The sequence below is a fragment of the Saccopteryx leptura genome, chromosome 2 (assembly GCF_036850995.1).
Source record: "Saccopteryx leptura isolate mSacLep1 chromosome 2, mSacLep1_pri_phased_curated, whole genome shotgun sequence".
NCBI lineage: Eukaryota > Metazoa > Chordata > Mammalia > Chiroptera > Emballonuridae > Saccopteryx > Saccopteryx leptura.
The window spans coordinates 58271675-58298907 of record NC_089504.1 but is presented as its reverse complement, the minus strand read 5'-3'; the positions used below and the strand labels follow the sequence as shown (position 1 = coordinate 58298907).

Here is a 27233-nt window from a genome sequence, read left to right as displayed (position 1 = left end):
AGGCCAGATTGTAATAATAGTAATAGAAACATAATAGTAACAGAAAAAGCCATATGCAGGGATAAATTTGGGGAACAGTGCATGGTGATTTGTTACACAGCCTATGTGCCTTGGACCAAGTCGTTATTTTGGGGTTTGCAGGGTGGCTTTTTGATGGTTTGACCCTGCCTTCGTATTGGCAGCCCCTCCAGTGCGGAGGCAAACTCAGCATCCCAGGCAGTGAATCCCTGGGGAATTTTCTCATCTGGTGTGTTGTTCTGATATTTCAGAAGTAGCACCATTTGCTATATGATCTCACATTCCTGCCCTGGTGACTGGACTCAAGATTTTCTTTCATATATAGATATATGTGTATACATACACACATTTCTTTAAAATATATACATATATATATAGACATTTCTGATCATCAGTGTTCAATTAGGTAAGTTATGTCAGTTGGATACACCTATGTAACCAATAACCAAAGAAAGATGCAGAACATTTTTATCGCTCCAGAAAATTCCCTTTTCTCTTCCCAGTGAGTCCCCTCATTCTAAACTTTTCTTTTCTTTTCTTTTCTTTTTTTTTTCTGAAGCTGGAAACGGGGAGAGACAGTCAGACAGACTCCCGCATGCGCCCGACCGGGATCCACCCGGCACGCCCACCAGGGGGCGATGCTCTGCCCACCAGGGGGCGATGCTCTGCCCCTCCGGGGCGTCGCTCTGCCGCGACCAGAGCCACTCTAGCGCCTGGGGCAGAGGCCGAGGAGCCATCCCCAGCGCCCAGGCCATCTTTGCTCCAATGGAGCCTTGGCTGCGGGAGGGGAAGAGAGAGACAGAGAGGAAGGAGGGGGTGGGAGTGGAGAAGCAAATGGGCGCCTCTCCTACTCCTATGTGCCCTGGCCGGGAATCGAACCCAGGTCCCCCACACGCCAGGCCGACGCTCTACCACTGAGCCAACCGGCCAGGGCCTAAACTTTTCTTAAAAACCCCCAGGCAACCACTTTTTTATTTCTATCACCATGATTATTTTGTCTGTTCTTGAGCATCATGTAAGTGGAATCATACAGTATCTGGCTTGTTTTACTCAACATATTTAATAGTATCTTTGAACTTCATGTTGTTGTGCACGAGTACATTATTTATTTATTTATTTATTTTATTATTGCTGGAAGTATTCCACTGTTTGAAAACATCACAGTTTGTTTGTTTATTCTCCTGTTGTTGGATAATTGAGTTCTTTTCATTTTGGGGGGTCCAATGTGGATAAACCTACTGTAAATAGCTTCCATAAGTCCTTTTGTGAGCAATTGCGCTATTACTCTGGGTCTATTCCTGGGAGTAGAATTGCAGGTCATATAGTAGGTACATAATTCAGAAATTTTTTAAATCAAAATTTTATTTTAGACTAGTTTCAGAGTTACAGAAATTTTGCAAAGATAGCACAGAGAGGTCCTACATACCTCATACCCAATTTCCCCTATTACTGATATCTTACATTAGTACGGCCCATTTATCACAATTAATGAACTAATATTGATACGATATTATGAACTAAAATATGCACTCTTCAGGTTTCCTTAGTTGTCACTGAATGTCCTTTCTCTGTCCAGGGTCCCATCCAGGACACCACATTATATTTAGTTGTCATGTCTGCTGAGGTTCCTCTGGGCTGTGGCAGTTTCTTCAACTGTCCTTGCTTTTGATGTTCTAGACCAGCGGGTCGAACGACCAAAACACAGGGGTCGCCTAAAGCTGTCGGAAATACATATTTTATTTTAAAATGTATTGTATAATAAATATGTATTTTCCGATGGCTTTAGGCGACCCCTGTGTTTTGGTCGTTTGACCCCCACTGGGGTCACGACCCACAGGTTGAGAATCGCTGTTCTAGACTCTTTTGAGGGGTACGTAGGTGTTTTGTAGAACGTACCTCAGTTGGGATTGTCTGCTGTTTTTCTCATTAATAGACTGAGGTTATTATGGATGTTGGGGAGGAAGACCACAGAAATAAAATGCCTTTGTCATTATATGATATCAAGGGTGCATCCCATCAGCAGGACCTATTAGTGATATGAACCTTGGTCACCTGGTGGGTGTCGTGTTTGTCAGGTTTCTCCACTGGGAAGTTACTCCTTCTCGGTCCTTTCCAGACTATATTCTTTGGAAGGAATTCACCTTGTGCAGCCCACATTTCTGGTGTAGGGAGTTGAGGGGAGATTATCTTTATAAATTATAATTCTTCTGCATGGGAGATTTATATTTAATTTTTAAGAAACTAAAAAGCTGTTTTCTAAAGTGGTGGTACCCTTTTATACCCAAACAAGTGATGTCTGAGTGTCCACATACTCTTCATTCTCACCGACACTTACTACTGTGAGGCTTACTCATTTTAACCATTCTTGTTGATTTATAGTGGTATCTCATTATAGTCTTAATTTGTGTCCATGATTATTAATGAAATTAACACCTTTCCATGTGCTTATTGGCCATTCCTGTATCTTCTTTTGTCAAAATATATGTTCCAGTCCTTTGCCTAATTTTAAATTTGGATTGTCTGTCTTTTTATTATTAAGTTGCAGAGTTATTTGTATATTCTGGAAAGGGTTTTTTGTTCAACATGTGCATGAAATATTTTCTTCCAGTCTGGGGCTTGCCTACTGATTTTCTTAATGGTGTCATTTGATGAGTTGGATTTAAGATTTTAATGGTGAAATATGGGGTCTAGTGTTGGATAATGGACTCTCACCCATTCTATATCAGATGCTGCTAAGCTTCAATTATGAAGATTAGTGTTGTGCTGGTGGGCATAAGGATTATAACTATGCTTTCTTTTCAAGGCATCTGATATTGCAGTAGATAAAGTGGTACTTAGCAGTTACTGGCGCCGCTGTGTCTGGCCACCGATTGGGTGCAGGGTTTGAGGGGTAACGAGGGAAATTCCAATCTTATCAGGAGAGGCTCAGCCTGTCTCATGCAGAACTGAAAAAGGGCTCATCCTTATTTCCACTTAGATACTACAATTTCTGGCTAGTAATGGCTCTGAGCTCCTTGATTTCCCTAGGTTCCATTTATATTCTAGAATTTTCCATTTGTCTACTTACCATTAATTCTGCAAATCTCAGAAAAAAATAACACTCTAGGAGAAAATAGCCATGGCTTAATGTAATGTACAGATAAAAGATAGGGATCAGAACTCCTGTATCTGCAAAGAGGGGGGAAAATAAGGCTTTGAAATTATTGAGAAGACTTTTGAAAGTCAAAGGCATTCCTGAGCACATTTTAAAAATTCTAAAAGTCAGGGGGAAAGGTTTAGATACCAAAAACATAGTTCTGACTTTCTGAAAAATTTTTCCTCTAGGAAGAGAATATGAGTTTGTTTTATTCAGACACAACTCTCTGAATTTAGTGGTCATCTTTCCTAACTACCTGTTATCTTGCCATTTCAGGTCAACCTCTTCGTGTTGCTCTCTGTGGTGTGTGTCCTCTTAAATTTAGCTGGATTCATCCTAGGCTGCCAAGGGGCCCAGTTCGTGTCCAGTGTACCCAGGTGTGACTTGGTAAGCAGTCCTGAGACCTCACTGTGCACTGGGGCTGGCGCTGGCCTGTCTGGCTTCCCCCTGGGTGCCAGCCTGTGGCTGCCAACATCCAGCACCAGGCAACAGCCTCAAGTGAAACCCGAAGTTGGTGAAAGGAAGCTGTCTGCTAATTATTTTACTCGGGTTGTCAGTTATATTTTTTTCAAAGCAGGGGCCAGCCAGCAGAACCCCAAACCACAACAGTGCAGTGCATCATTAGTTAATTAATGGATTAGGTATCCACTCTCAATGTCGTGCTGCGCTCATCTAAAGAGCAAAAATGGGTATTATCAGAATACAGGTCAGCAGTCCACAACTTTTGGAGGCCAGGTGAGTTTTTCCGTTTTCCCAATTTTTAAAAGATAAAGGTAACTAACGTATATCCTACGAATTCCATAGCACCCCAGTGAAATCTGGGACAGTGGCTATAACTGAAACTTTCTGGACTTCAGAACTGTGTGTAAGAGGTTGTGGACCTGTACCATCTCTGAATGTTTTTTCCAATTTTTAAAAATTTTAAGGAGAGGAGAGACAAAGAGAAGGTGTGTGTGGGGGGGGAGGAACAGAAAGTATCAACTTGTAGTTGCTTCCTATATGTGCCTTCACAGGGCAAGCCCAGGGTTTCGAACTGGTGACCTCAGCATTCCAGGTTGATACTTTATCCACTGTGCCACCACAGGTCAGGTGTTTTTTCCCCATTTTTAATTGTGATAAAATACACATAACATAAAATTTACCACCCTAACAATTAGTATTAAGTACGTTGACATTGTTGTGCAACCAATCTCCAGAGCTCTTTTCATCTTGTAAAACTGAAACTCTATTCCTGTTTAACAGTGATTGCCCCTCTCCTCCCACCCCCAGCCCCTGACAACCACCGTTCTGCTTTCTATGAATTTAACCACTCTAGGAATTATACAGTGTTTTTGTTTTCTCTTTTTGACTTATCTCACTTAGCATAATGTCCTTAAAGTGTATCCATAGCCTACTATGTGTCAGAATTTCCTTCCTTTTTAAGACAGAATAATATTCCACTGCGTATATATGACACATTTTGTTTATCCTTTCCTTCATCAATGGATAACGGAGTTGCTTCCTCCTTTTTGCTTATCATGAATAATAATGCTGTGCAGAAGGCTTACAAATATGTATATGAAACCCTGCTTTCAATTCTTTGGGATGTATATGCAGAAGTGAAATTGTTCGTCATCTCTGAACTTTTTAAAAGGACTTTGTAGTAACAAATATGACACAAAGCAAAGCAAAACAAACAAAATAAAAACAGCAAAAAAACCCAAAACTTTTTAGGAGTTGTGTTAAGCCCTGGCCGGTTGGCTCAGTGATCGAGTGTCAGTCTGGCATGTGGAAGTTCTGGGTTTGATTCTCGGACAGGGCACACAGGAGAAGCGACCATCTGCTTTTCCACCCCTCCGCCTTCCTTTCTCTCTCTCTCTCTCTCTCTCTCTCTCTCTCTCTCTCTCTCGTCCCCTCCCACAGCCATGGCTTGATTGGTTCGAGCAAAGTTGGCCTTGGGCACTGAGGATGACTCCATGGCCTCACCTCAGCCGCGAAAATAGCTCAGTTGCCAGACAACGAAGCAATGGCACTAGATGGACAGAGCATTGTTCCCTAGGGGGCTTGCCAGGTGGATACCAGTCAGGGTGCATGTGAGAGTCTGTTTCTCTGCCTCCCTGCCTCTCAATAATAATAATAATAATAATAATAGTAATAATAATAATAGAAGTTGTATTAAATCTCATCTATTTGGAACTTGTTACAAGGCAATATCACCCTTTTGGAACCAGCAGGAAATAAGCAAAGAAGGCTGCTGCACTTCTCCAGGGGCTGTGATAAAGCCCTGGCAGAGAAACTTCTCCCCTTCCCAAATAAAATTCCTTAGGGACTCACTGATATCCTGCTACTCTTTCTTAATAACCCTTTTAATATTTGCCATTTAATTACTTAGTAACCTTAAGTTATGGGGTCACAGGCTCACAACCTTTCCTAGTTTTTAACGCTCTCTGTGATTCACCCTCATCCTGCCTGCTCAGTGTAGCAGCTCACACTCCCTGTATTGGAGCCAGAGCCAACAGGTCATTACCCAGGCTCCTGTCCTACTTTCTTATTTCTAACAATGCTGCCCTGCCCCCCCCCCCCCCACCAAATTCTGTATCCCTTATTTTCCTGTTCATCCAAGTGTCATCAGTCTTTTAATAGCTTCATTCAAAGATTATCTTCAGGGAATTGTCCCCAGTACTCTCACACGATAATCTTCCAGAATGTCCTAGCTGTACATCCATTAGGCATGTATCCTTTTCTTTTTGGGGCTAAAGATATTTATACTCCTGTCTTCTCTCTTCTTCCAGGTGGGAATTTCCCTGGTTCTCTATTATCTTGGGAGTTTTCAGCAGCCTCCTAAACATTCTTTTATTTACAAAGAGTTCCCAGAAAAAGAATTTTGAACATAGCTTGGTTTTTCCATTACTAATTGCACAGCTAATTAGAAGGGGCAAAGTGAATAGACACAAGCTGGAAGCAAAAAGTCATAACATACGGAAGGACAGACAACTGGACAAAATTGTAGCATCTATTATATGCAAGACATTATGCTAGAGGCTGTAGAGCAGCGGTTCTCAACCTGTGGGGGTCGGACCCCTGTGTTTTGGTCGTTCGCCTAAAGCCATCGGACCCCTGTGTTTTGGTCGTTCGACCCCCGCCGGGGTCGCAACCCACAGGTTGAGAACCACTGCTGTAGAGAGTAGAAAGAAAAGACAAACATTGCTTTTGACCTAGAATTATATATATAGTAAGAAGAGTAGGAAATGCTTGCAAGAGTAGGAAAAGCAAAGCAAATGCTTGATGAGTGTTCATAGACGGAATGAATAAATGCCCAACTGCAGGACAGGATAGACTGTGTTCAGCTATCAGTGAAACACAGTTCTAAGGAATGCAAAAGGTATGTACCCATGGGGAGATGGGGAGGCTACCTGGAATATAAGCACTGAGATGGACTTTGAACAATGAATAAGTAAAACAGTGGGTAGAAACCAGATTGGGAGGACATTGGTGAGAAGTTAGTTTAATGGTTTGAACACTGGTAGCTCTGGAGAAAAAAGCACTCAGATTACAGGGTTTAAAGGCACAGATGGTTGACATTTCTGAGAAAATCTGTGGTTCCCTACCCTAGCTGCCAATTAGAATAGCCTGGGGGAACATTTTTTTCTTTCTTTTTTTTTTTTTTTACAGAGATAGAGAGTCAGAGTCAGAGAGAGGGATAGATAGGGACAGACAGACAGGAACGCAGAGAGATGAGAAGCATTATCATCAGTTTTTTGTTGTGACACCTTAGTTGTTCATTGATTGCTTTCTCATATATAGAAACCTATATGAAAACATTGATGTGTTTTATGCATAAAATAATGGCAAAATAAAGGATATACAGAAACCTATATGAGGTGGGGTTATTAATAATTTTTTTTTTTTTAATGGGATAAATTTATCTACTTCCCTGCATATTGTTTTTCTCTCACTTAAAGATATAATAGGTAAAGATATAGAAGGTTAGTTCACTCTTTTCTTGTTTTCCGTCATGATTTGGGTTTTGGTCACTAGAAACAATGCTGCATGTCCCTGTGGAGCCTTGACCTGAGTGGAGCAGGGTCCCAGGACAGCGGTTATTCTGCTCATCTCATTTTTTTATTATGCAATCAACCATTTGATGACTTTATTCATTAAAAAAAATTTTTTTTTTATTTATTTTTTACAGAGACAGAGAGTGAGTCAGAGAGAGGGATAGACAGGGACAGACAGACAGGAACGGAGAGAGATGAGAAGCATCAATCATTAGTTTTTCATTGCGTGTTGCGACACCTTAGTTGTTCATTGATTGCTTTCTCATATGTGCCTTGACCGTGGGCCTTCAGCAGACTGAGTAACCCCTTGCTTCAGCCAGTGATCTTGGGTTCAAGCTGGTGGGATCTTGCTCAAACCAGATGAGCCCACGCTCAAGCTGGCGAGCTCGGGGTCTCGAACCTGGGTCCTCTGCATCCCAGTCTGACGCTCTATCCACTGTGCCACCGCCTGGTCAGGATTTATTCATTTTTTTAATTGAAGTAAAAGTTATGTGAAATACATGGATCTTATGTGTGCAGTTCATTGAGTTTGGATCAATGTATATATTCCTCTGGACAAACACACTTGTGTGTGCACCCTGAATGTTTTCAGTACTCCAGGAAGGCCCTTGGGGTCTCCCCTCAGGGCGTCTCTACTCTCTCACAGGCAGCCACTCTCCCAGTTTCTTTCAGCGTGGATTAGTCTTGCCTGGTCTTAAACTTTCTGTAAATGGAGTTTATGTCTGACTTCTTTGGCCCAGTATGAAGTTTTTGACATTTATTCTTTTTTTTTTTTTCCAGAGCAGTATAAAAATACTACAATTCATCTTATCCATTCTCCTGCTGATGGACACTTGTGTTTCTAGTTTGGGAGCATTATGAACAAATCTATTGTAATTTTTTTGTATAGTTTTTGGAGGGCTGTTTTATTTCTCTTGAGTAAATACATAAAGGTAGAACTGCTGAGTTATGAAGTAAATGTACATCTAGCTTCAGAGAAAGCTCCTAAATTATTTCCCCAAGTGGTTGAGAAATAAGTATTTTTAATTTAAAATGCACAGCAATTCCTTTAATAAAGGGCTTAAGCTCCCATTTCTACTAGTGACCCTCCGCCAGCAACACATATTTCTCTCTCCTTAATTTTTTGCCAGTCTGATGGGTTTAAAGTGAGATAGCGCCCTTACTTTAGTTTGCAGCTTCCTAATTGCTAAAGATGGCATTGCCGTTTTTTCTGGAAGTTTCCCAGAAGATTCTAATATGCAGGTAGGGCTGAGAACCACCATACTGGGTGATGATGAGAGGAAGGAGTGCATCCAACAGCTAGTGTCAAGGTTAAAGAATGGATGTTTTTCACTTAGGATTGGGGAGACTAGAACAGGTTTGTTTGCAGATTGGTTAAAGAGACTGATGAGAAATTAGCATAACTTTTAGAAACTTTTGGCAGAGATGGGATTACGAAGGGAGGTGAAGGATCAGAACCAGGAAGAACACAGAACACAAAATGCAAGGTTGCCTAGAATCATTTTGTACAGAGCCTTAGGGCTTCTTGTATGAGCTGGGCACAGTAATTGGTATTTATTATTATTTACATAATGATTAAACTTTCAAATAGTCTCGTTTAAGGGGATTAACTTTTTACTCATCTGGAAAATTTTGTCATCCACACCAACTTACCTCAAACGTCTCTGTCTATTCGAACGTCTGGTGTTGAGTGAATAATAGAACTGTATGTGTAACCCACACAGGTCTGGTTTCTTTCTTAACTGAATGCCTTATATCATGAATGGACTTGTGTGGGAAGGGAATACTTTATAAGATGACAGTTCATCTTACTTGAGGGAGAGAGTATCCTTACGTTAGATCTCGAGGCTTACAGAAGTACAAGAAATAGAAATTGTACTGCATCATGTTGGAAAAAGTGAGCTCGATTCCTTTTCGGGGAGAAGAGGGTTTTGTGAACATGAGCATAGCGGAGACATGCACAGAGGTCTCATCTCCGTTAGCTGCTTGTTTGTGACAACTAAATAGTGCTGTCAGTACTGAAACAGGAAGTTCTCAGCTGGAGACTCTAAAGGAGGAAGTCCATTGGGAGTAATATTTATCTGCAGAACTTAGCCCAGTGTAAGGACTGTTATTAATTATAGAGGTGGGGCTGAGCAAAAGCCAGTGGTCCCTGAGAGAAAAGAAAAGTTCCCACCTAGATCTTGCCTACAGAAATCTTGTCTGGTGGCCACAGAAGTTTTCCTGTAGAAGGCAAGAATCTAGGATATTAGCAGGAGAAGGAGGTATCTTAAAGAATGTGAGACAATTGAGGAAAAATTCAAATAAAAACAGCCTGGTGCATTTGTGTGTGGGGGGTGGGGTGGCAGGGTGTGGATTTAGGTGTGGGAACATTACTGAGATAATCTCTGTGGACAAGCCAGGAAAGGACAGAAACTAAATGGGGATGAATTGATAGATTATGGAATCTATCAAGGTAACTCTGGTTGTAATTCTTTGTATCAGAGGCAGAATTTATATCAAAATCTGGGCATCAGTATTTGATATAATATTGCATCCCTTTCCAAGTGGTTTAAGGAAAGGATTCCATGGAGTTCTGGAGGAGGCAAAGCTAATCTATGCAGAAGTAAAATCAAAACTGTGGTTATTCTAGGAAGGTGAGGATAGGGACTGACGGGGAAATTGACTACTGGTGGGGTTAATGTGCTCTATGATGGGAGGGTTTGGGTCACACAGGGGTACGCATTGATGGTATGATTAAGATTTGTGTAGGCAAATTTTATGTGTATGTAAATTTCACCTCACAAAAAAAGAAAGAAAAGTAAAAGAAAAATAAACAAGAAAGAAAAACTATAACCAAACCAAAAAAATGTTGTATAATCCAGTAGTGGAATTTTTTCCTTTACCTTCCTACTCAAGTTGTTTTATAAGGGACTAAATTTTCTCCTAATTCGGAAAGCTACCATGAAATTTATTACTATGACTAGAGGGTAAGAATCTTAATTCAATAAAAAATAAAACACTGATTTTTTTTTCTGTTTAGTAACTAAAACTTTGTAGATGTTCATTCTTAAAGATTCCTAAAAGATTTTGCAGCTAGTGAAGTCAAAGCTGTCGTTAATTTAACAAGTGTGGAAAAGGTGTCGCCTTTAATTTTTAGCCAAAATAGAATAGTCAATTTCAACAGCTCAAGCAACAAAGCAAGTAAGGACAAACCTCTGCCCCAGAATTATAGGTCTCATGAACCCTAATCATTTGTTACATATTTTCACAACCTGGCTCAAGGGAAACTTGGAAAAGTGGCCAAAAGTTTACAAAGTGTTTCATCAAAATATATATGAGATTATGGATCAGTGCGGTTATCACTTTAAATAAAGAAAATATTGATGATGTGAACAAGGGCTACTCTTCACCAAAATATACCATCAGCTTCTTATAGGCATATGTATACTATAGGCATATGTAGGTGGGCCCATATGGTTTGCTTTGACAATCATATGTGAGGTCAAGTGTTGAGTGACCTTTCCAAGAGAAAGATTTAAGCTAGGGTTACCAGATTTAACAAATGAAAACACATGACATAAATTAAATTTAAATTTCAAGTAAACGGCTAATAGTTTTTATTTAAACATGTCTCATGCAATATTTGGGACATACTTATACTAAAAAATGGTCTTCAACTTACCTAAATTCAGATTGAATTAGATGTTCTGCATTTTATCTGGCAACCCTACTTTAAGTGCCAGTGTGCCTTTCATTTTGTGTTCTCCATTTCTCTGGCATAGTGACCATCAATCCTGAGATGGTAGATACTCTATCAATCAACCTGGGTCTCTAAGTGAAGATGATGAGCAGAGGCCCCTGCTGACCTAAATGGTAGTATTTTCAAGGAATAGTCTTGTTTGGTTAAGCCACTGGAAATTGGGGGTGGTTGTTACCACAGCACATCAAAACCTATCCTGACTGATACAGACACTGCCTGACCAAAACCCTGTCACAACTCATTCCATAGGATTGGTGCTCCATGGTGTAACCTGTGTATTTTTTCTTAATAAAGTATTGTTCTGCCTTTTCCCCCTTAAGGTGGACTTAGGTGAAGGCAAGATCTGCTTCTGTTGTGATGAATTTCAACCAGCCAAATGCACAGATAAAGAAAATGCCTTGAAACTCTTCCCAGTTCAGCCTTGTAGCGCAGTTCACCTTCTACTTAAGGTACCTCAAATGGATTCCACCTGCCAGCAATAAATACACTATAGAGCCCCAGAGAAAGCATAGTTACTTGAAATATTGCTACCCTGTTAACATTCCTCAAATAGTTATGCTGCTGAAGGCAGTTGTAAACAACCCCTCATCAGTGACTCAGACAGCATTGAACACAGAAAGAATCACATACTACTGAGTATCTCTTAAATTATGTATGGATGGCTTTCTTTGTGTTTAAGAATTATAAAATAGTATAAAATATAATTGATACTAAATATATACATATGTATGTGTATGTCTATATTTATACGCATGTGTATGTACGTACACACATATGATGTAGCTTTTAGAAAAACCTTTAAATTGCATGCCCATTTGTCATTGTGCCAATGCTCCCGTGTTGTGTAAACGAGTCTTGTGGGCTATTGAGTGCTACTATTCTGGGACACAGAGTTAGGTGAGATATTAGCCAGAAAAAACAGGAGACGTTCAAGCCCTTCACCTCTTGTTTAAGAGGCAACAACTATAATAAGCAAAAGAGATAAAAAAAAAACAGCTCACAAATGATCCCAGTTGAAGTGAAATACAAAATTAACCTTTATTAGATTAAAAATTGTGTTCTGACTTAAGGCCCATTAGCCTAGTGACTGGCAAGATCAGTTGGTGAACTGGGAGGTATTAGCTTTTGGACAGTTTACCACTTGTGGCTTTCTTTAGTCAGACCTTTGTTTGGGGTTTATTTTTTGTGGAGAGGAGGAATTTCTGAGCAGAGAGAGAAGCTGCCAGCTCTCTGGATTACGCAGGATGTTAAAATGGCCTTCTTTCTTTGGCTCCTGGATTTTTGGTAGCTGACTCACCCCAAACTTTCTGAGCCAGGGCTTAGTTTGAGGAAAGCCCCACTAAGGAGCCAGGACCATGTCAACAGAAACTTTTGGAATTGCCTTTGCTGCTATTTTGAGAAGTGTGTTTAGAAGAGAGAAGCCCTGTTTACACTCGGGCAGCCTGCCCCCTCTGTTGTCCTAGTTGTGTGCCCTGGGCAGCTCTGCCAATAGCTCCTGAAATAGAATCAGTGGCCACAAATTAAGCAGCAAGCTGCCCTGGTGTAAGGTTGTGGGAGGGGGAGGCAGGGGATTGATGTTCCCGGGGACACTAACTTCACAAGAGAAACTCACAGCTTTCCTGGAAGGAACATTTCCAGGCAGTATTCAGGTGCTTGCAAAAAGAAATATTATAGTATCAGGTCTTTCAGGGACAGGAGGTTTTCAAATACATTTTTAAAACTAAGAAGCACACTTAATTACACGAGTCATAGTAATTAACAGCATTTTGGTGGGCACTTGCTATGTAAGTCCTTTACATGTATTTTCTCATGAGAATTGTCATATTGGGACAGAATTATTAATTATTTTAAAAAAGATTTTATACTACATCCTGGTCATCATCTGCTTTGAAGTACTCAGTGACATCCTTGTTTCCTCGTTCTAGAAAGTGCTTTTTGCCCTGTGTGCCTTGAATGCCCTGACCACCACCGTCTGCTTGGTGGCCGCCGCCCTTCGCTACCTCCAGATATTTGCAGTCAGGAGATCCTGCGGCGTAAGTCCATGCACGTTGGCACTGTAACTGGGTTTCTGCTGAGTCGGCCCAGGGACTTTTCTTTGCACTCCATTGCTTCTCTCCCCGAGCCTTTGGGCTGTTGACTAACGGAGGTGCTGTTTAATTAGGATGAATCCCAGATTTCTGCCGAAGATGTCGAAGAGCACGGACGTATCCCGGACCCCGACGACTTTGTGCCGCCAGTGCCCCCCCCTTCCTACTTTGCCACGTTTTACTCGTGCACACCCCGGATGAACCGCAGGTACTGAGTTCTCTGTGGGCTGCTCTTGGTTCTGAAGCCTGAAGAGTCTCTCCAAAATCTGGGTCGAGTGTGTTATTTTGGGGGATTTTCTATTTTCTTTTCTCTCTCTTTCTCTCTGTCTGATAGACTGCATGAAACCAAAGAAAAGTCAAACCTTGACCTAAGGATATACTTTTTCAATTTCAATTAGCTTCCCAGGAAAACTGATACCCACTGAGATAACTGCTGTAATTTGACATGATTGAGAGCTGCTGTTGCCCTGGAAACGCGCTCAGTTAGGCCAAATCGATGTTCATTATAACACTATCAGCAGGTCGCCAAATCATGAAATTCTTCCCAGCCATTAAGAAATGATGAATTATTAATTACTCCTCCCTGGTCTAGGAAAAATGGACACCAGGCCTATTATTGTTTTCAAATTCTAACTCAAAATCAAATTCTAGCTCAAATTTTGGTTATCTGTATCTGAACTCTCAGGAATGATTTGTAGAATGAAATGTCATTTGCCTTCCTAATTGTTACCTGGTTCTAGAATTGCAACTCTCTTAGGAATGACTTCATTTATTCATTCAACAAACACTGAATCAATCACTGCTGCTACTAGTCACTGTGCTGGGTTCTTGAGATTCAAATGACTTAAAACCCACTCCTTCCCCATATCAAGGAACTCATAGTCTAGATCACTCAAAGTGACTGTTATGATCACAGTAAGTAGTACCCAGAAGAGAGGATTTGAATGAACTGTGAAGGACCACCTAACCTGCAACGGTGGGTGGCCTGAAGAGAGCTTGAAGGAAGAGTCAGCCAGTCAGGGTTGGCTTCCTGGACAAGGTGATCTTAAGCCAAATTTAGAGGATAAGCAAACCTATATTTAAGCATCCAAAAGAGAATCTCTGAATTCTACAGAAAGACTGGTGTCTTTAGCTTGATTATCAGAGAGCCAAGAATTTTTAATTTTTAATCCCTGAGCTACAGGTGGAGAGTTGTCAGATTTGGTGCCTGGCATAGTGTTTTTAGAAATCCATTTTCTAATGTTTGGGGCAGCCATGCCTGACTTTGAAATGGGTTGCTAGTGGGAGCTACCACCAGACACTGCTGGTGTTCTTTTCCTTAGGTTATTGTCCTGACTTGTCCCTCAGAGTCATACCTAAACCCCACCTCCAGGCCCCTCTGCCTGGCCCCCTGCCCAGGAGGTGGTAGGGCTGACCAACAAGCTAGAGGGGGCGGCAGCTGGCTGGACAGAGGGCGGCCAGAGGAATGGCTCAGCCTCCCTGTTGGTCAAGGAGTGGTGTATTGAAACTGTGAAGCTGAAGGGGCCAGGACAGCTCCCCTAATCTCTTGGGAAAGGAGCCAAGAATGATAGGGGCCAGAGAGACAGCCGCAAACGCATATTCTCTGTGCATATTAGGACACATTTGCTAAAACCTTCGCACAGTCTCAGGCTGAGTGCAGTGGGTTCATGGGAGAGCAAGTAAAATGCCTGGTGTTACATGATTTGGAAGAGAAATAAGAAATGCCCTCTTTGAGAAGAAGAATCTTTGGCTCTCTGAGGTTGTGGGTGACTTGGTTAACCTAAGAGGAGGCAACAGACAGATTTAATTTCCGGTAGTGTAGTAGCAGAAAGGGAAAGCGACTCGTGTGGGTATGGGAGTTGTGCTGTCCGGCAGAGGCCTACAGACCCCCACTCCCCCATCTTCCCTTTTCCTCTCCTTCCTGCCTCCTCTCTGCTCCTCCGCAGTCATGTTTAGTAGTGTGGTTATTTCCACTCTTGGGGGACGTAGGTGCATCTCTGGATTTTTCTCTCTGAATCTTGAGACAGCGCCTGGCCAAATCCAGGGTGGAAGAAGACAGACAAGCTTCTCTTCAAGGGCATTGCTATTAGGAACTTTCTGGTGGGGAGAGGAGGGCGTTAAAACAAACCACCCTTGTGAGAAGGAAGACGCTGCTCATCCTAAACCACATACCGGAACCCAGATCACATCTCCATTGGGCGAACACTCTCACTTTCTGAGATTCTACCAATATCAGAGTGCAGCCCACTTTATTTTTTAAAATGGCTAAATGTATTCACTTTTAGAAACATATTCCATCAGAGATATTTTTAAGTTTGACTGACTTTGCTAGATTCTCAGTATAAGTCAACCTTATGGACACTAGATATAGTTAACCCAAATTGGTAATTTCTTTTTTTTTTTGTAAACAGGCAGGCAAACTATTAACTAATGTTTTAAAATTTCCACAACCAGTTATGTTAAGTGCTTTCACGCAATAGAGGCTCCCCATTTCCTATAAGGTAGTATGACCTCTCAGAAGAGATTTATTTATTTAACTTCTATAAATACAACCATTTCATGCATTGGTATCTCCTTGAGGAAGGGCTTCCAAGTTTCCGTCATAAACAGAAGCTGGATTGCTCTCAAGGCACCTGTCCAAAGATGGGTTATCTATTTTGTGAATCGATTTGTCAGTGCAGGAGGGGACTGTGTACCCTGCCTTCACTACTCCAGGGACTCCCCATACTCAGAAATTGGCTTGAGCCAGTAGTCAGAAATCTCCAAACTATTTTGTGAATGTGGACCTGGTTGTTCCATGGGATGTTACCTGCAATGGAAAATTAAAGAAAAGGTCATGGCAGCCAGGTTGACCAGGGCATTTCTTACAGGTGAAGACAAAACCCACTTATTTCCTTCCATAATGAGCTACAAGACCCAATTCAAGTGGAGCCAGGCTGTGCTAGTGGTTGACCCAGTGCTCAGTTGTTAGGCTGTGCTAGTGGTTGACCTAGTGCTCAGTTGTCAGGCGGGGCATCCCTGCCTGGCTCCCCGCTGCACGGGCAGCAGCCCTACCACTACGTTCCCAGTAAAAGGGCAAGCACAGCTTTTCCAGTACACAGAGGAAGCTCATTCTCTGGTCAAGGGCATATTAGTTGCTGCATCACCCTTGGATAAGTTCTCAAGGCCTATTTGTAGCGTCAAAGCAGAAGCTATTTCGATGATCTGTTTGGGTATCCTGTTCACCTTCAGTACTCAGGAGCAAGAACCAGTGAAGGTTTCCTGGGCACTTAGGGATGAATTTTAAAGAGCTCAGGCTCTGTAGTCTCATAAAAGGGTTACCTTAAGTGGATCTTTTCCTGTGTTGGAGCCTCATTTTCCTCATTCCCCTGCATTATCACACGGATGCTGAGAGGACTGTTATGAAACACTGGGCATAAAAATTGTTTTCTGAAATCAAGAACCTCCAGTGCGCTCTACCACTGTTAGTTGCGCTGTTTAAAATGTTTTTGGCATGTATCTCATGCTTAAGAAACATTTAGCCCTTAATTTTACTTCTACCTTACCAGGTAGCAGTTTTCCAAAGACACTCATTTGGAATAAAAATCTGATCACCTTTTCCAGATATAACAGGGTTTTCATTTCAGCTGCCACAGTCCATTCCTTTTGCAGTGTTCTCAATCCTGGCTGCACTGGAATCACCCGTGTGCACTGACAGCAGATAACTGGGCCCCACCACGGGCAATCAGAGCAGTTCGAGAGGGCAGCCTGGGCCACCCGTAGTTCGGAAACTCCCAGTGAAAGCCACAAGGGATCATGAAAAGCCTGCCCAGAGATAGCAGCCCCATTTCCCACAACAGATCCTTACTCACTCAAAGAGATCAGTAAGGAAATAAATAAGGAGAAGCTGCCAATAGGAAAGGAACTTCCCTTCTACATGAACTCAAGCTGCATCTTCCATCATAAGGAGGCTTTCCTGGACGTTTTCGTAACCACCCTAGAAAGCCATTCGTTTGTTGGTCAGTTTAGAGCAGGGGTCTCAAACTCAGCTCAGCATGTGGACCGCAGAGCAAGATCACATCTGTTAGGTGGGCCGCACTAGGTCTACAAAAGGCAACTGTTACGCAACACTTTTCAGTGTCACAAAACGACCAGAAACTGTAGTTTGCATCACAACTGCTGTTAACTAAGCTAATATCTAGCTAGGATGCTAGAGAAATGAAAAATACAAGTAGGCCCCTAGGCTTACTTAATTTTATCCAAAATATTTTGAACTTCGTGGATTAGTCTGCGGGCTGCACAAAATTGTTCGGCGGGCCGCATGCGGCCCGCGGGCTGCGAGTTTGAGACCCCTGGTTTAGAGCAAGTGTGTCTCCTCTTTGTCAGTTTTCCTTCTTGAAGGGATTCTGTAGTTTAGGATCTAAAAGAGGAGCCCTTTCTTCTCTGTGAACACTGTATAGGTAGCCTCTGGGTTGAGGATATAAAAAGACCACTAGGGCAAACAAACAAACAAACAGATAGACAGACAGAGGTATTAACTTTCCAGGCCAGGGCACAGTAGTGAAGAAATGCCGGCAGGGCTGGTCTGTAAGTGCTAGAGAGATGGCCTAGGAGATTTATGCTAATTAAGCATTGAAGACTGTCCCTCTGGAGGGGACAGATGGGGTCTCTGGGTCTCACTGAGTAAACAAGTCATTTTATCCACTGGTCAGGAAAGTCAGGCCCAGGAAGGGTCTGGATTCCTGAAGTTGTTTATAGTTTATAGTTTTTTGTTTTAATTTTTTCATTGATTTGAGACAGAGAGAGAAAGAGAGGGGGGTAGAGGGAGAGAGAGAGAAAAGCATTCACTTGTTTCACTTAGTTCCATTTTAGTTGTGGACTCATTGATTGCTTCTCCTTGGTTCCCTGATCGAGGGTGGAACCCACAACCTCTGGCACGATGGGTCGACGCTTTATCCACTGAGCCACTAGGCCAGGGCTGCAGTTATAGTTCTTAAACAGCTTCAGCTGAATTGAGGAATTGGTGAGAAACTCGTGGGCAAGTCCTTCTCTAAGGGGAGACTATGATAACTTTACCAAACTTACCTCCCAGCTACTCCTGGAAGAGACCTTTTATGCTGGCACCTCTCTGTAGCCATACTATGTGTTCTGTACTGAGCCTGCACTTATCCCTGCACTTAGGGGTCAAAATATAACCTTCTTCTTTATCTTTTAGGTCATACGAGCTGAGAGTCTGTTGTCTGAACAAAGATAAAGGAAAAAGGGGAGAGCTTTCTCTTTCTCTCTTTTAAATTCAGGCTGCAGAACTCTCATTCTTCTAAATCCCAGAATTCCAGACGTTTTACTGTTAGGAATAAAGAACATTATATCTTTTTCAACTTCTTTCCCTCTACCACTTGCATTTTTTAAAATGGGCACAGCGAATACAGTGAAACGGCCATAAATCCAGAGAGCACCTTTCCAAAAAGCAGTGCTTTGCATGAACCGGTTCCAGAGCTGGTTTTTATCAGTCCCTTGTAGTGTATGTATGTTTTTGCATCTCAAGAACAAACATTACATTTTGCTATTATCTATAATTTTTAATCTCCAATACTCCATGGCTTAAATACAGTTTTTCCCCCCTTTGGTCTTCTGTACATTTTTAATAATTGAGATATAACTGAAATTAAATACGGTTTCACGTGTACAACATGGTTCGATATTTGTATATATTACAAATGATTACAATAGGTCTAATTAATATTCATTACTTTATCTAGTTAAAATTGTTTTTTCTTGTGATGACAACTTTTGAGACCCACCGTCTTAGCAACTTTCAAATACAGTGCAGTATCATTAATTATAATCACCATGTTGTACATGACATCCCCAGGAGTTATGACTGGGAGTTTAACTAAAAGGTACAAACTTCCGTGTATTTTTAACTATTATTTTAGCAATTAGGTTATTTGTTACCTAGGTTATTTGTGTGTGTGTGTAAGTTTCTGTGGACACTGGCAGAAAATCTTGTGGGTTTTTGTTTTTGTTTTTGCTTTTATAGGTCCCTCACTCACGGGTCAAAAACCACAGTGCCGGGCATGCAGCAAACACTAGATTTGTTGAACGACCACCTGTGGGAAGAGTCATTCTGTGATTCCTCCTGCTGTGTACTGCTTTGTTTCTGAGCTATGATGTTCATTTTATTTGAAAAACATATTTATCCTTTAAAATATTTTTTAACAACTAGTGAGTTTCTACCATGAATCACACATTAGGGAAACCCAAGCAAGAAAGTTGTCATGTAGTAATATAAGAAATAATTAAGTTTTCATGTGTCCCTAGTTTTTTGTTTTTGTTTTTCCTTAATTGAGGTGAAATTCCACATAACATGAAATGAGCTATTTGAAAGTACACAATTCAGAGGCATTCAGTACATTTACAGTGTAGTGCTGTTATCACCTCCATCTGGTCATAAAGCATTTTCACCACCTCCAAGGAGTCCTGTGTCCATGAAGCGGTCACTCCACATTCCCTTCTTCCCCCTGCCCCTGGCAATGGCTAATCTGCTTTCTGTGTCTTAAGGATTATTGTTTGGATTTAAAAGGAATGATGGTATCGCATTTATGCGTTGCCACTTGCCTAAGGATAACCATCTAGAGGCAAAGGCCAGCATGCAGGAGCCGCTGCCGTCAGGTGGCCTGTCTGTAGAACATGCTTCCTGATGCCAACATGCTTTTCCTAGGATGGTAGGTCCCGATGTTATTCCACTGCCGCATATCTACGGAGCGAGAATTAAAGGCGTGGAAGTGTTCTGTCCTCTGGACCCCCCGCCTCCCTATGAAGCTGTGGTGAACCAGACGGACCAGGAGCAGGTACAGTCCACAGAGTTCCTCTTCGCTATGTTGACCACAAGGAGGAAAAGCAGCATTTAGCACAGAGAGCCGTGGGAGATCGTGCTCTGCAGATCTTTTTAAGAAGTTCACCGAGTCCAGATTACGCTTGCATTGAATATCAACCAACATTTCTCTTTTTTTTCCCCCTGTGACACAGGCATCTTCATTCCAAATGGCAGAAGGATCAGAAGCCGCTACCAGCCTGATGGAACCAAACCCCATGCCAGTGACTCAAGGTAATAAATGCATTATCACTCCCCAGACTTGCGATTTGGTAAACTAAGCCCTGATCAAATAACGATCCGTATAGTTTTGTTGGAGGTCAGATATTCATGGAGCAAATGATTCAAGCGATATTCTTTCCAGATATAAAAAATACTATCAACTTTTAAGTGAGAAACAGCATGTGGATGGAAATACAGATGTCCTTAGACTCTTTTATGAATAATCAGCCTCTTCTCAGGGACCTGTGAAATAGAGTGCAGAGTGTAACTTGGCATTGCTGTGTTTTTCAACCCAAGATGTTTTTCCTCCTGTTAAAATAAGATGAACTCTTTTGAAGAAGAAGAAGAAGAAAAAAGCATTTCATTTATTACAGTGTGATCTGCTGTGACATTGTGCTGTCATTTATAACCGAGGGCCCAGGTCATTCTGCCTTACTTAACACATACTTGATTTCTGATTTCCAGTCCTGCATGAAATACTAGAGCCGGTTTTGTATTTATCTTTGTCATTTAAGGGAAGCCTGTGAACGCTTTCTCTCTTTGGAGAGGTTTTAAATGGCCCAGAGAACTGTCTACCAGGACAAAATTTCACATGGTGATAAATAATGAATCGACTTTTAGCTATTTTAGACAGAGGTAATTTTTCAGCAGCACCATTTGTAATTGGGTTTCTGTGTTTCTGTCTGTTCACCATCCTTCTTATGTAGAGTTATGCAGTAGTGGCTATGTTTCCTAAGTATATTTGTAATTCTTCCATTTCTTAAAAGTAATTTCCCAGACCATAGCTTAGCCTCACAAGTGATAGGATTTTGTCTTCCTGAGCAGAAGTCATGCCATTCCACAGTAGTTTTATGGATTCGCTTAGTGATTACTGGCTCTTTAACGTGGCTTTCCAGAAGTTTCACAGCCCAGCCTTTGCGTGCACTGGGTCTGCAACACACGGAGCAGGCACCTCACCTGTGCGGGTGTGACCTTCCAACCCAGCCAAGCTCACCCCGAGCTGGCGGAAACCAGAAGGTGGCTAGGAACTTTCCAGTCCTGCGGCTCTGCCAGGGTGCTTCACTGGAGAAGCTGCTAAGTACCATTAGGAAAAAACGGACATTTTGGCAGGGCCTCTTTATTTTGCTCTGGGATATGAAGATTTTTGTTTGTTTGCTTTAGGTCTGGAGTGGTGGTTTGGCGGGGTAGCGTTTCCCATCCTGTCGGGAAATAAAAACTTCCTCGGCGAGGAACCTAAGCAAATGTTGCTAACTGTATTACCCTTGCTCCAGCAGGTTTGGGCTCCCCGGTATTTCCTGCCCAACAGTTTGAGGGTTGAGGCTGGTGAACTCATTTTTTGTTTCCCCTCTTAAAAAAATACGCAGATGGGGATATTCCTAACACACCTGGAGAAGAAAGCGCATCTGCTTCGACTGCCAACTCAAACCAGCTACGTGCCGCGAGAGGCCAGAGAGCCCTCCAGCCTCTGATGACGAGATCGAAGAGTGACCCTATGCTCCATCATTTCATGGAGATAGGTGAGGCCATTCCCCAAGCTCCCGGCAAGCTATAGGTGTCAGGTAAAAACAGGTGGCTCTGGCCATCCAGGGTCCTGCACTTTAAGGAATAACTTAAAGGAAGTTAAGAGGTCTTGGGGAAATAAAATAGATATTCTGTATGCACATTAAGAATATATATCTGCCTGGCCAGGTAGCTCAGTTGGTTGGAGCATCATCCCAGAGCATGGAGGTAGTCAGTTTGATTCCCCAGGAGCAATTCAGTGTTCCCCTCTCTCTCTCTCTCTCTCTCTCTCCTTGCTTTCTCAAAATAAAATAAATAAATAAATAAATAAATAAACAAATAAATAAGAATACATATCTTCACCCTGGCTGGTTAGTTCAGTTGATTAGTTCAATTAGTTAAGAGCGTAGTTAGAGCCTGTGGTGGAGTCCCCAGGCCCACTGTTGACTTCTGGAATGACATAGTTTTTCTGCACTTAGATTTCCCTTTCTGTAATCGTCAGCCACAGAGCTGCCTCACAGCCGTGGGGTGAGCGTTGATGATATAAGTCAGTACAGTGCCCTTGAGGATGTTTAGGACAAAGGTACAGTCAAAGTGAACAGAGCATTCCACTCATCCCACAAGTCTTGTCTTTCCTGAGTCTCTGTCTCTAAATGGCTCCTTAATCCTCCCCGCTTGGAACATTCTCTCATCCGTCAACCATGCTTTGTCCGCTTTACCCATCCATGCCCACGTATTGGTGATCACCCCATGAAACTGCTGCTCTGCTCTGGTTTGTGTTCTGGATTCTCTTCTCTCTCATCTGTCTTTTCCTTGGGAGCTGTGATTTATGTGGCACAATAACATGTTTGGGGGACATGTCCTGTTGGAACTACATCAGGAAATGAGCTTGTTTCATAGTTGTTTTGTTTTTCTTTTGCAAAATGAAAAGCAAGAGGTGCATGGCTGTTGGCATTTGTCATGTGCTTTCCATGCCGAGCTCAGTGGTCTGTGCTGTTTCAGACATAAGCATGGTTCACAGGGCATGGCCAATGGGTGTGTGTTGTCTGTCTTTGCCTGCAGCTGCTCCCGTGCTCAGCTGTGAAGCTGCAACTCAGACCGAGGGAAGATTGGATCTGGCTGCGGTGACCCTGAGGAAGGGTTTGAGAGCCAGAGCTTCGAGATGCAGACCGCGCTCTTTGATAGATTACAAGTCTTACATAGACACCAAGCTGCTGGTGGCGAGGTTCCTGGAGCAGTCCTCCTGCACGATGACTCCGGACATCCACGAGCTTGTGGAGAACATTAAGTCTGTGCTGAAGTCCGACGAGGCGCACATGGAGGAAGCCATCACCAGTGCCACTTTCCTGGAACAGGTAGTTTTATGATTAATATCCACCTGGGCTGGATCAGATAACTAGTTTCCCTAGCAGTTTTCCTGATTTCCCGTCCAAAGCACGGTAAATTCATGGTCACTGTATCAATGGAAATGTGGTTAGGAGGCCTGGGGTGGAAGAGGAAGCTGAAGCCCTTTCTTTTCAGCTGCAGTGACTTTTCCACAGCATTCTTGGCCTACAGGAAGAGAATCCCGTTTTTCTGGGATGTGGAAGCCTGGAAAAAGAAACAGATGCAGCTGAGGATAAAAGCAAGGGGAATGGGCTGTGTGGGTCGCATTCAGCAGTTATAGCCTATGTTGTGGGTTTCCCTTGATAAAGCCTGTTTCTTATTTTTTCTTTTCTTTTCTTCTTTTCCAAGTGAGAGGAGGGAGATAGACTCCTGCATGTGTCCCGACTGGGATCCACCCGGCAACCCCTGTCTGGGGCCAATGCTGTGCCCATTTGGGGCCATGTATGCAACAGAGCTATTTTCAGGGCCTGAGATAGAGGCTCCATGAAGCCATCCACAGTGCCTGGGCCGATGCGCTCAAATCAATCGAGCCATGGTTGCAGGAGGAGAAGAGGGGGGGGGGGAAGAAGGGGGAGGGGGAGGAGGAAGGGTGGAGAAGCAGATGGTCACTTCTCCTGTGTGCCCTGACTGAGACTTGAACCTGGGACTTCACACGCCAGGTCAACGCTCTACCACTGAGCCAACTGGCCAGAGCTGGCAGGTTTCTTTTCAGCCCTTTGACATTGATGGACATACATTAATTTTAATATTGGCTAGATTCTGGGAGCTGTTCCCATTCCCATGAAATGTTTGGCAAGATACCTATGTAGGGGAGACATTTTCATTTGGTGTCCCTGGTCTATGCAGACTATAATTTCCTGCCTCTTGTCCTTTACCAAGCCTCAATAGCCCACTAAACACAAACTGGATCAAAGTTCAGGTACTGGGACTGTGATAATGGACTTGAGCCCTCTGCAGCAGTCTTCCAGAACTGGACCCCAGTGAGGACATATGATGGTGCTACCCCCTCAGATAGAAGGAGGCAGAGTTGGGGAAGAAGAGCTCTTTTTTCTGACTCTCCCCAACTTTTGTGCACTTTTTTTTATATTACCAGAATGCATTTTTAGATTCATTTTAAATTTTACCAATATCAAAACCCCTTGTCCTAAAACAACAGTCAACATCTATGAATGTTGGAATTTTCTTTTCTTTTGTGACAGTGACAGAGAGAGGGACAGATAGGGACAGACAGACAGGAAGGGAGAGAGATGAGAAGTATCAATTCTTCGTTGCAACACCTTAGTTGTTCATTGATTGCTTGACGGGGGGGGGGGGGGTTAAGCAGACCGAGTGACCCCTTGCTTAAGCCAGCGACCTTGGGCTCAAGCTGGTGAGCTGTGCTCAAACCAGATGAGCACTCACTCAATCTGGCGATCTCGGGGTTTCGAACCTGGGTCCTCTGCATCCCAGTCTGACACTTTACCCACTACACCACCGCCTGGTCAGGCAGAATTTTATTTTTAATCAGGAAACAAGGACAGTCATTAAAGAGAAATGTAATAATAGAAAGTTAGCAAAACTAATGTTGCATCTCTTTGAAGGATTAACCATTTAATGACCTTAAAATCTCAGAATGCTATAAACTGAAGAAAAGGCCACCCCATTATCATTCTGTGATGTTGATGGTAATGGAGCCCGGGGCTCTCCCATGGCACTAACCGTGTTATAGGTCATGTAGGTGGGGCTGTGCAGTGTAAAACATGTGCACATACTAGACAGTGGTCCCTTCATTAACTGCAGCTAGATGAAGAATTTCTCATATTTTTGCTATTTTTACAAAATAAGTGATATTATGATGTATTTAAATTTATGTATACAGCACATTGCAAAAATAGATCCAGCAGTAGAACCGTTCTTAAGAATTTTTACAAATAAATTGGCCTAGTCATAATGTTGTTGACTGAGGTCTTATTAAATCAATTAGAAGTATCACTGGCTTTGGTTGATAGTTTATAAACTCATTACCTGGTCACAATATTCCAGACCAAAAGTTATCAATTTTTTGAGTACATTAGTATCGCCTGGGTTCTTGTTCAAAGTACAGATGCTCAAGCCCCACTCTGGACTCGTGTCAGAACTGGTGTGGGGAGAGCTGAACTCATGTCTCTGACAAGCTCCCCTCCTGTAATGTGCCCCCCCCCCCCCCCCAGTGAGAATCATGGGCTTAGGCTACAGGGAAATTGGGAAAAAGTGAAGAGAAATATTAAATGTCAAGCAAGAAATTGCAATAGATGAATCAGTGCAGTGAGGCAGTCCTACAGTTGAAACCATAGGAAGTTTGGGGAATGTCTTAGGAACTTTAGAACAGACACAATATGTTAAAAATCTCTCTGGAACCCCAAGTAGGTTCTGCTTTGGGGAAAATACCCTCTTTATTTTCCCTTTAAGGCAACTAAACATTTTCCCTCTAAGGCAACTTAGATGGGTCTAGGAGGCAGATCTCAGGACCACATCTGGTGAAGCTTAACCTTTTCCCACCCTCTTCATTCCCCCAAAGATAATGACTCCATTGCAGCCCGGCGCGCTCAGGGCCCACCTGCTGCCTGCGGGGAGACAGCCTGGCCTGCTGCACCTGCAGAGCTGCGGAGACCTGAGCACCTTCGTCTCGGTGGGGCGGCCCAGAGGCGAGCGGCGGCAGCGAGCGGCCATCGAACGGCCGCACAGCCTCATCGGCGTCATCCGGGAGACGGTCCTGTGAACCAGCTGGGCCCTGGAAGGCAGGAGGCTGCTCCTGGGGGAACGAGCCTCTTCCTCGCTATGTAGTTTCCAGGCTAGGTGTTGGGGTCCCCCTCTGGAAACTCCTCAAAAGGAGGTATTTCAGAGGACACTTGTCCATGCTTTTTGACTCCCCTTTCTGCTGCTAAGCAGGTTCTTTCAGGCTCATTTTGATTTATGGATGCATCAAATTAGAGGCCGTGAAGGCAGCGTCTCTCCCTCCTCTGCTGGTCTCTTGCTCTGCAGTCCCCCGCTCTGGGCTCCCCTGCTCTGGTGTGGGTACAGAGGAGGCTAATGAACCTGTGCCCCACACCCTGCGGCTCTCTTCCTCGCCCAACCCTCTGTCACCGGAAGGACTGATCTGCTGGGCTGCTATTGGTAGTGCCCGGTGGCCTTGCCCTGCTCGGTGAGAGAGGGATCGGCACAACGCACGATGATTAACCCCAATCTTCTCTAATCATCAAGCTTCATCTTAGGGCACCCTGAAATTGCACTCTCTTTAGGAAAAATGGGAAACTTTTTCAGTAATAAATTGTAATGAAAGAAATTTAGGGAGGGGCTTCTTGTTGATTCCAATTATTCATACTTGCAAAACTAGAAATGACTAAGGCAAAAATGAGAATAAAAATCTTTACTTTGGACCTCTGGACTCGTTGTACGTTTGTGTATGTAGACCTGGCCACACCTTATCTTACCTTACAGAGATTTGGAACGTGGGGCAGTGGCGGTCAGGTTTGGGCAGGCCACCGAGCCACATTAATCCTCACAGCACCTGATCCCCATGCATAACATTGTATCCTTCTTGCATTCAGCCAGTGCCTGGCCAAATGGCTTCACAGAGTGGCTTTACAGTGGGACCAAGAGTCAAGTGATTACTACAGACTGGGCATCTGTGCTAAGAAGGAAGGAGGCAGCTAGAGAAGGCTTCTTTGAGGAAATGACCTTTAAACTGAACTTGACTGTGAAGGACAGGGGAGGGTGTTCCAGGCAGAGGGAGCAGCCAATGCAAAGGCCCTCATCAGCAGAGGCTACAGTGAAAGCAGCTGCCCTGAGTGAGGTCAGAGGCGGGAGGAGCTCAGGCTGGATTTGATGCTGACAATGAGGTCCCGTGGAAGAATTTTCAACAGGAGTAACAGATTCAGTTACATGTGTTCAGAGATCACCGTGCACAGTGGAGAGGTTTAGGTCAGGATATGGTATAAAGCAGGGGTCCCCAAACTTTTTACATAGGGGGCCAGTTCACTGTCCCTCAGACCATTGGAGGGCCAGACTATAAAAAAACTATGAACAAATCCTTATGCACACTGCACATATCTTATTTCAAAGTAAGAAAACAAAATGGGAACAAATACAATATTTAAAATAAAGAACAAGTAAATTTAAATCAACAAGCTGACCAGTATTTCAATGGGAACTATGCTCCTGTCACTGACCACCAATGAAAGAGGTGCCCCTTCCGGAAGTGCAGCGGGGGCCGGATAAATGGCCTCAGGGGGCC

At 43.0% G+C, this 27233-nt stretch overlaps 1 protein-coding gene across 2 annotated transcripts in view; it reads left to right on the top strand.

Annotated features, from left to right (window-relative positions):
• ENTREP1 (endosomal transmembrane epsin interactor 1) overlaps window positions 1-26376 on the top strand; it is a 54671-nt gene extending 28295 nt beyond the window's left edge. The window contains exons 3-11 of one of the 2 annotated variants that reach the window (XM_066368021.1): window positions 3431-3541; window positions 11254-11382; window positions 12859-12966; window positions 13095-13228; window positions 19721-19850; window positions 20029-20107; window positions 21460-21612; window positions 22658-22950; window positions 25518-26376. In XM_066368021.1, the coding sequence (XP_066224118.1) occupies window positions 3431-3541; window positions 11254-11382; window positions 12859-12966; window positions 13095-13228; window positions 19721-19850; window positions 20029-20107; window positions 21460-21612; window positions 22658-22950; window positions 25518-25718 (1338 nt within the window). In that variant the 3' untranslated portion in view covers window positions 25719-26376. The remainder of the gene's footprint in view (window positions 1-3430; window positions 3542-11253; window positions 11383-12858; window positions 12967-13094; window positions 13229-19720; window positions 19851-20028; window positions 20108-21459; window positions 21613-22657; window positions 22951-25517) is intronic. The other variant, XM_066368022.1, reaches the window with a different exon arrangement.
• Window positions 26377-27233: the final 857 nt, after the last annotated feature.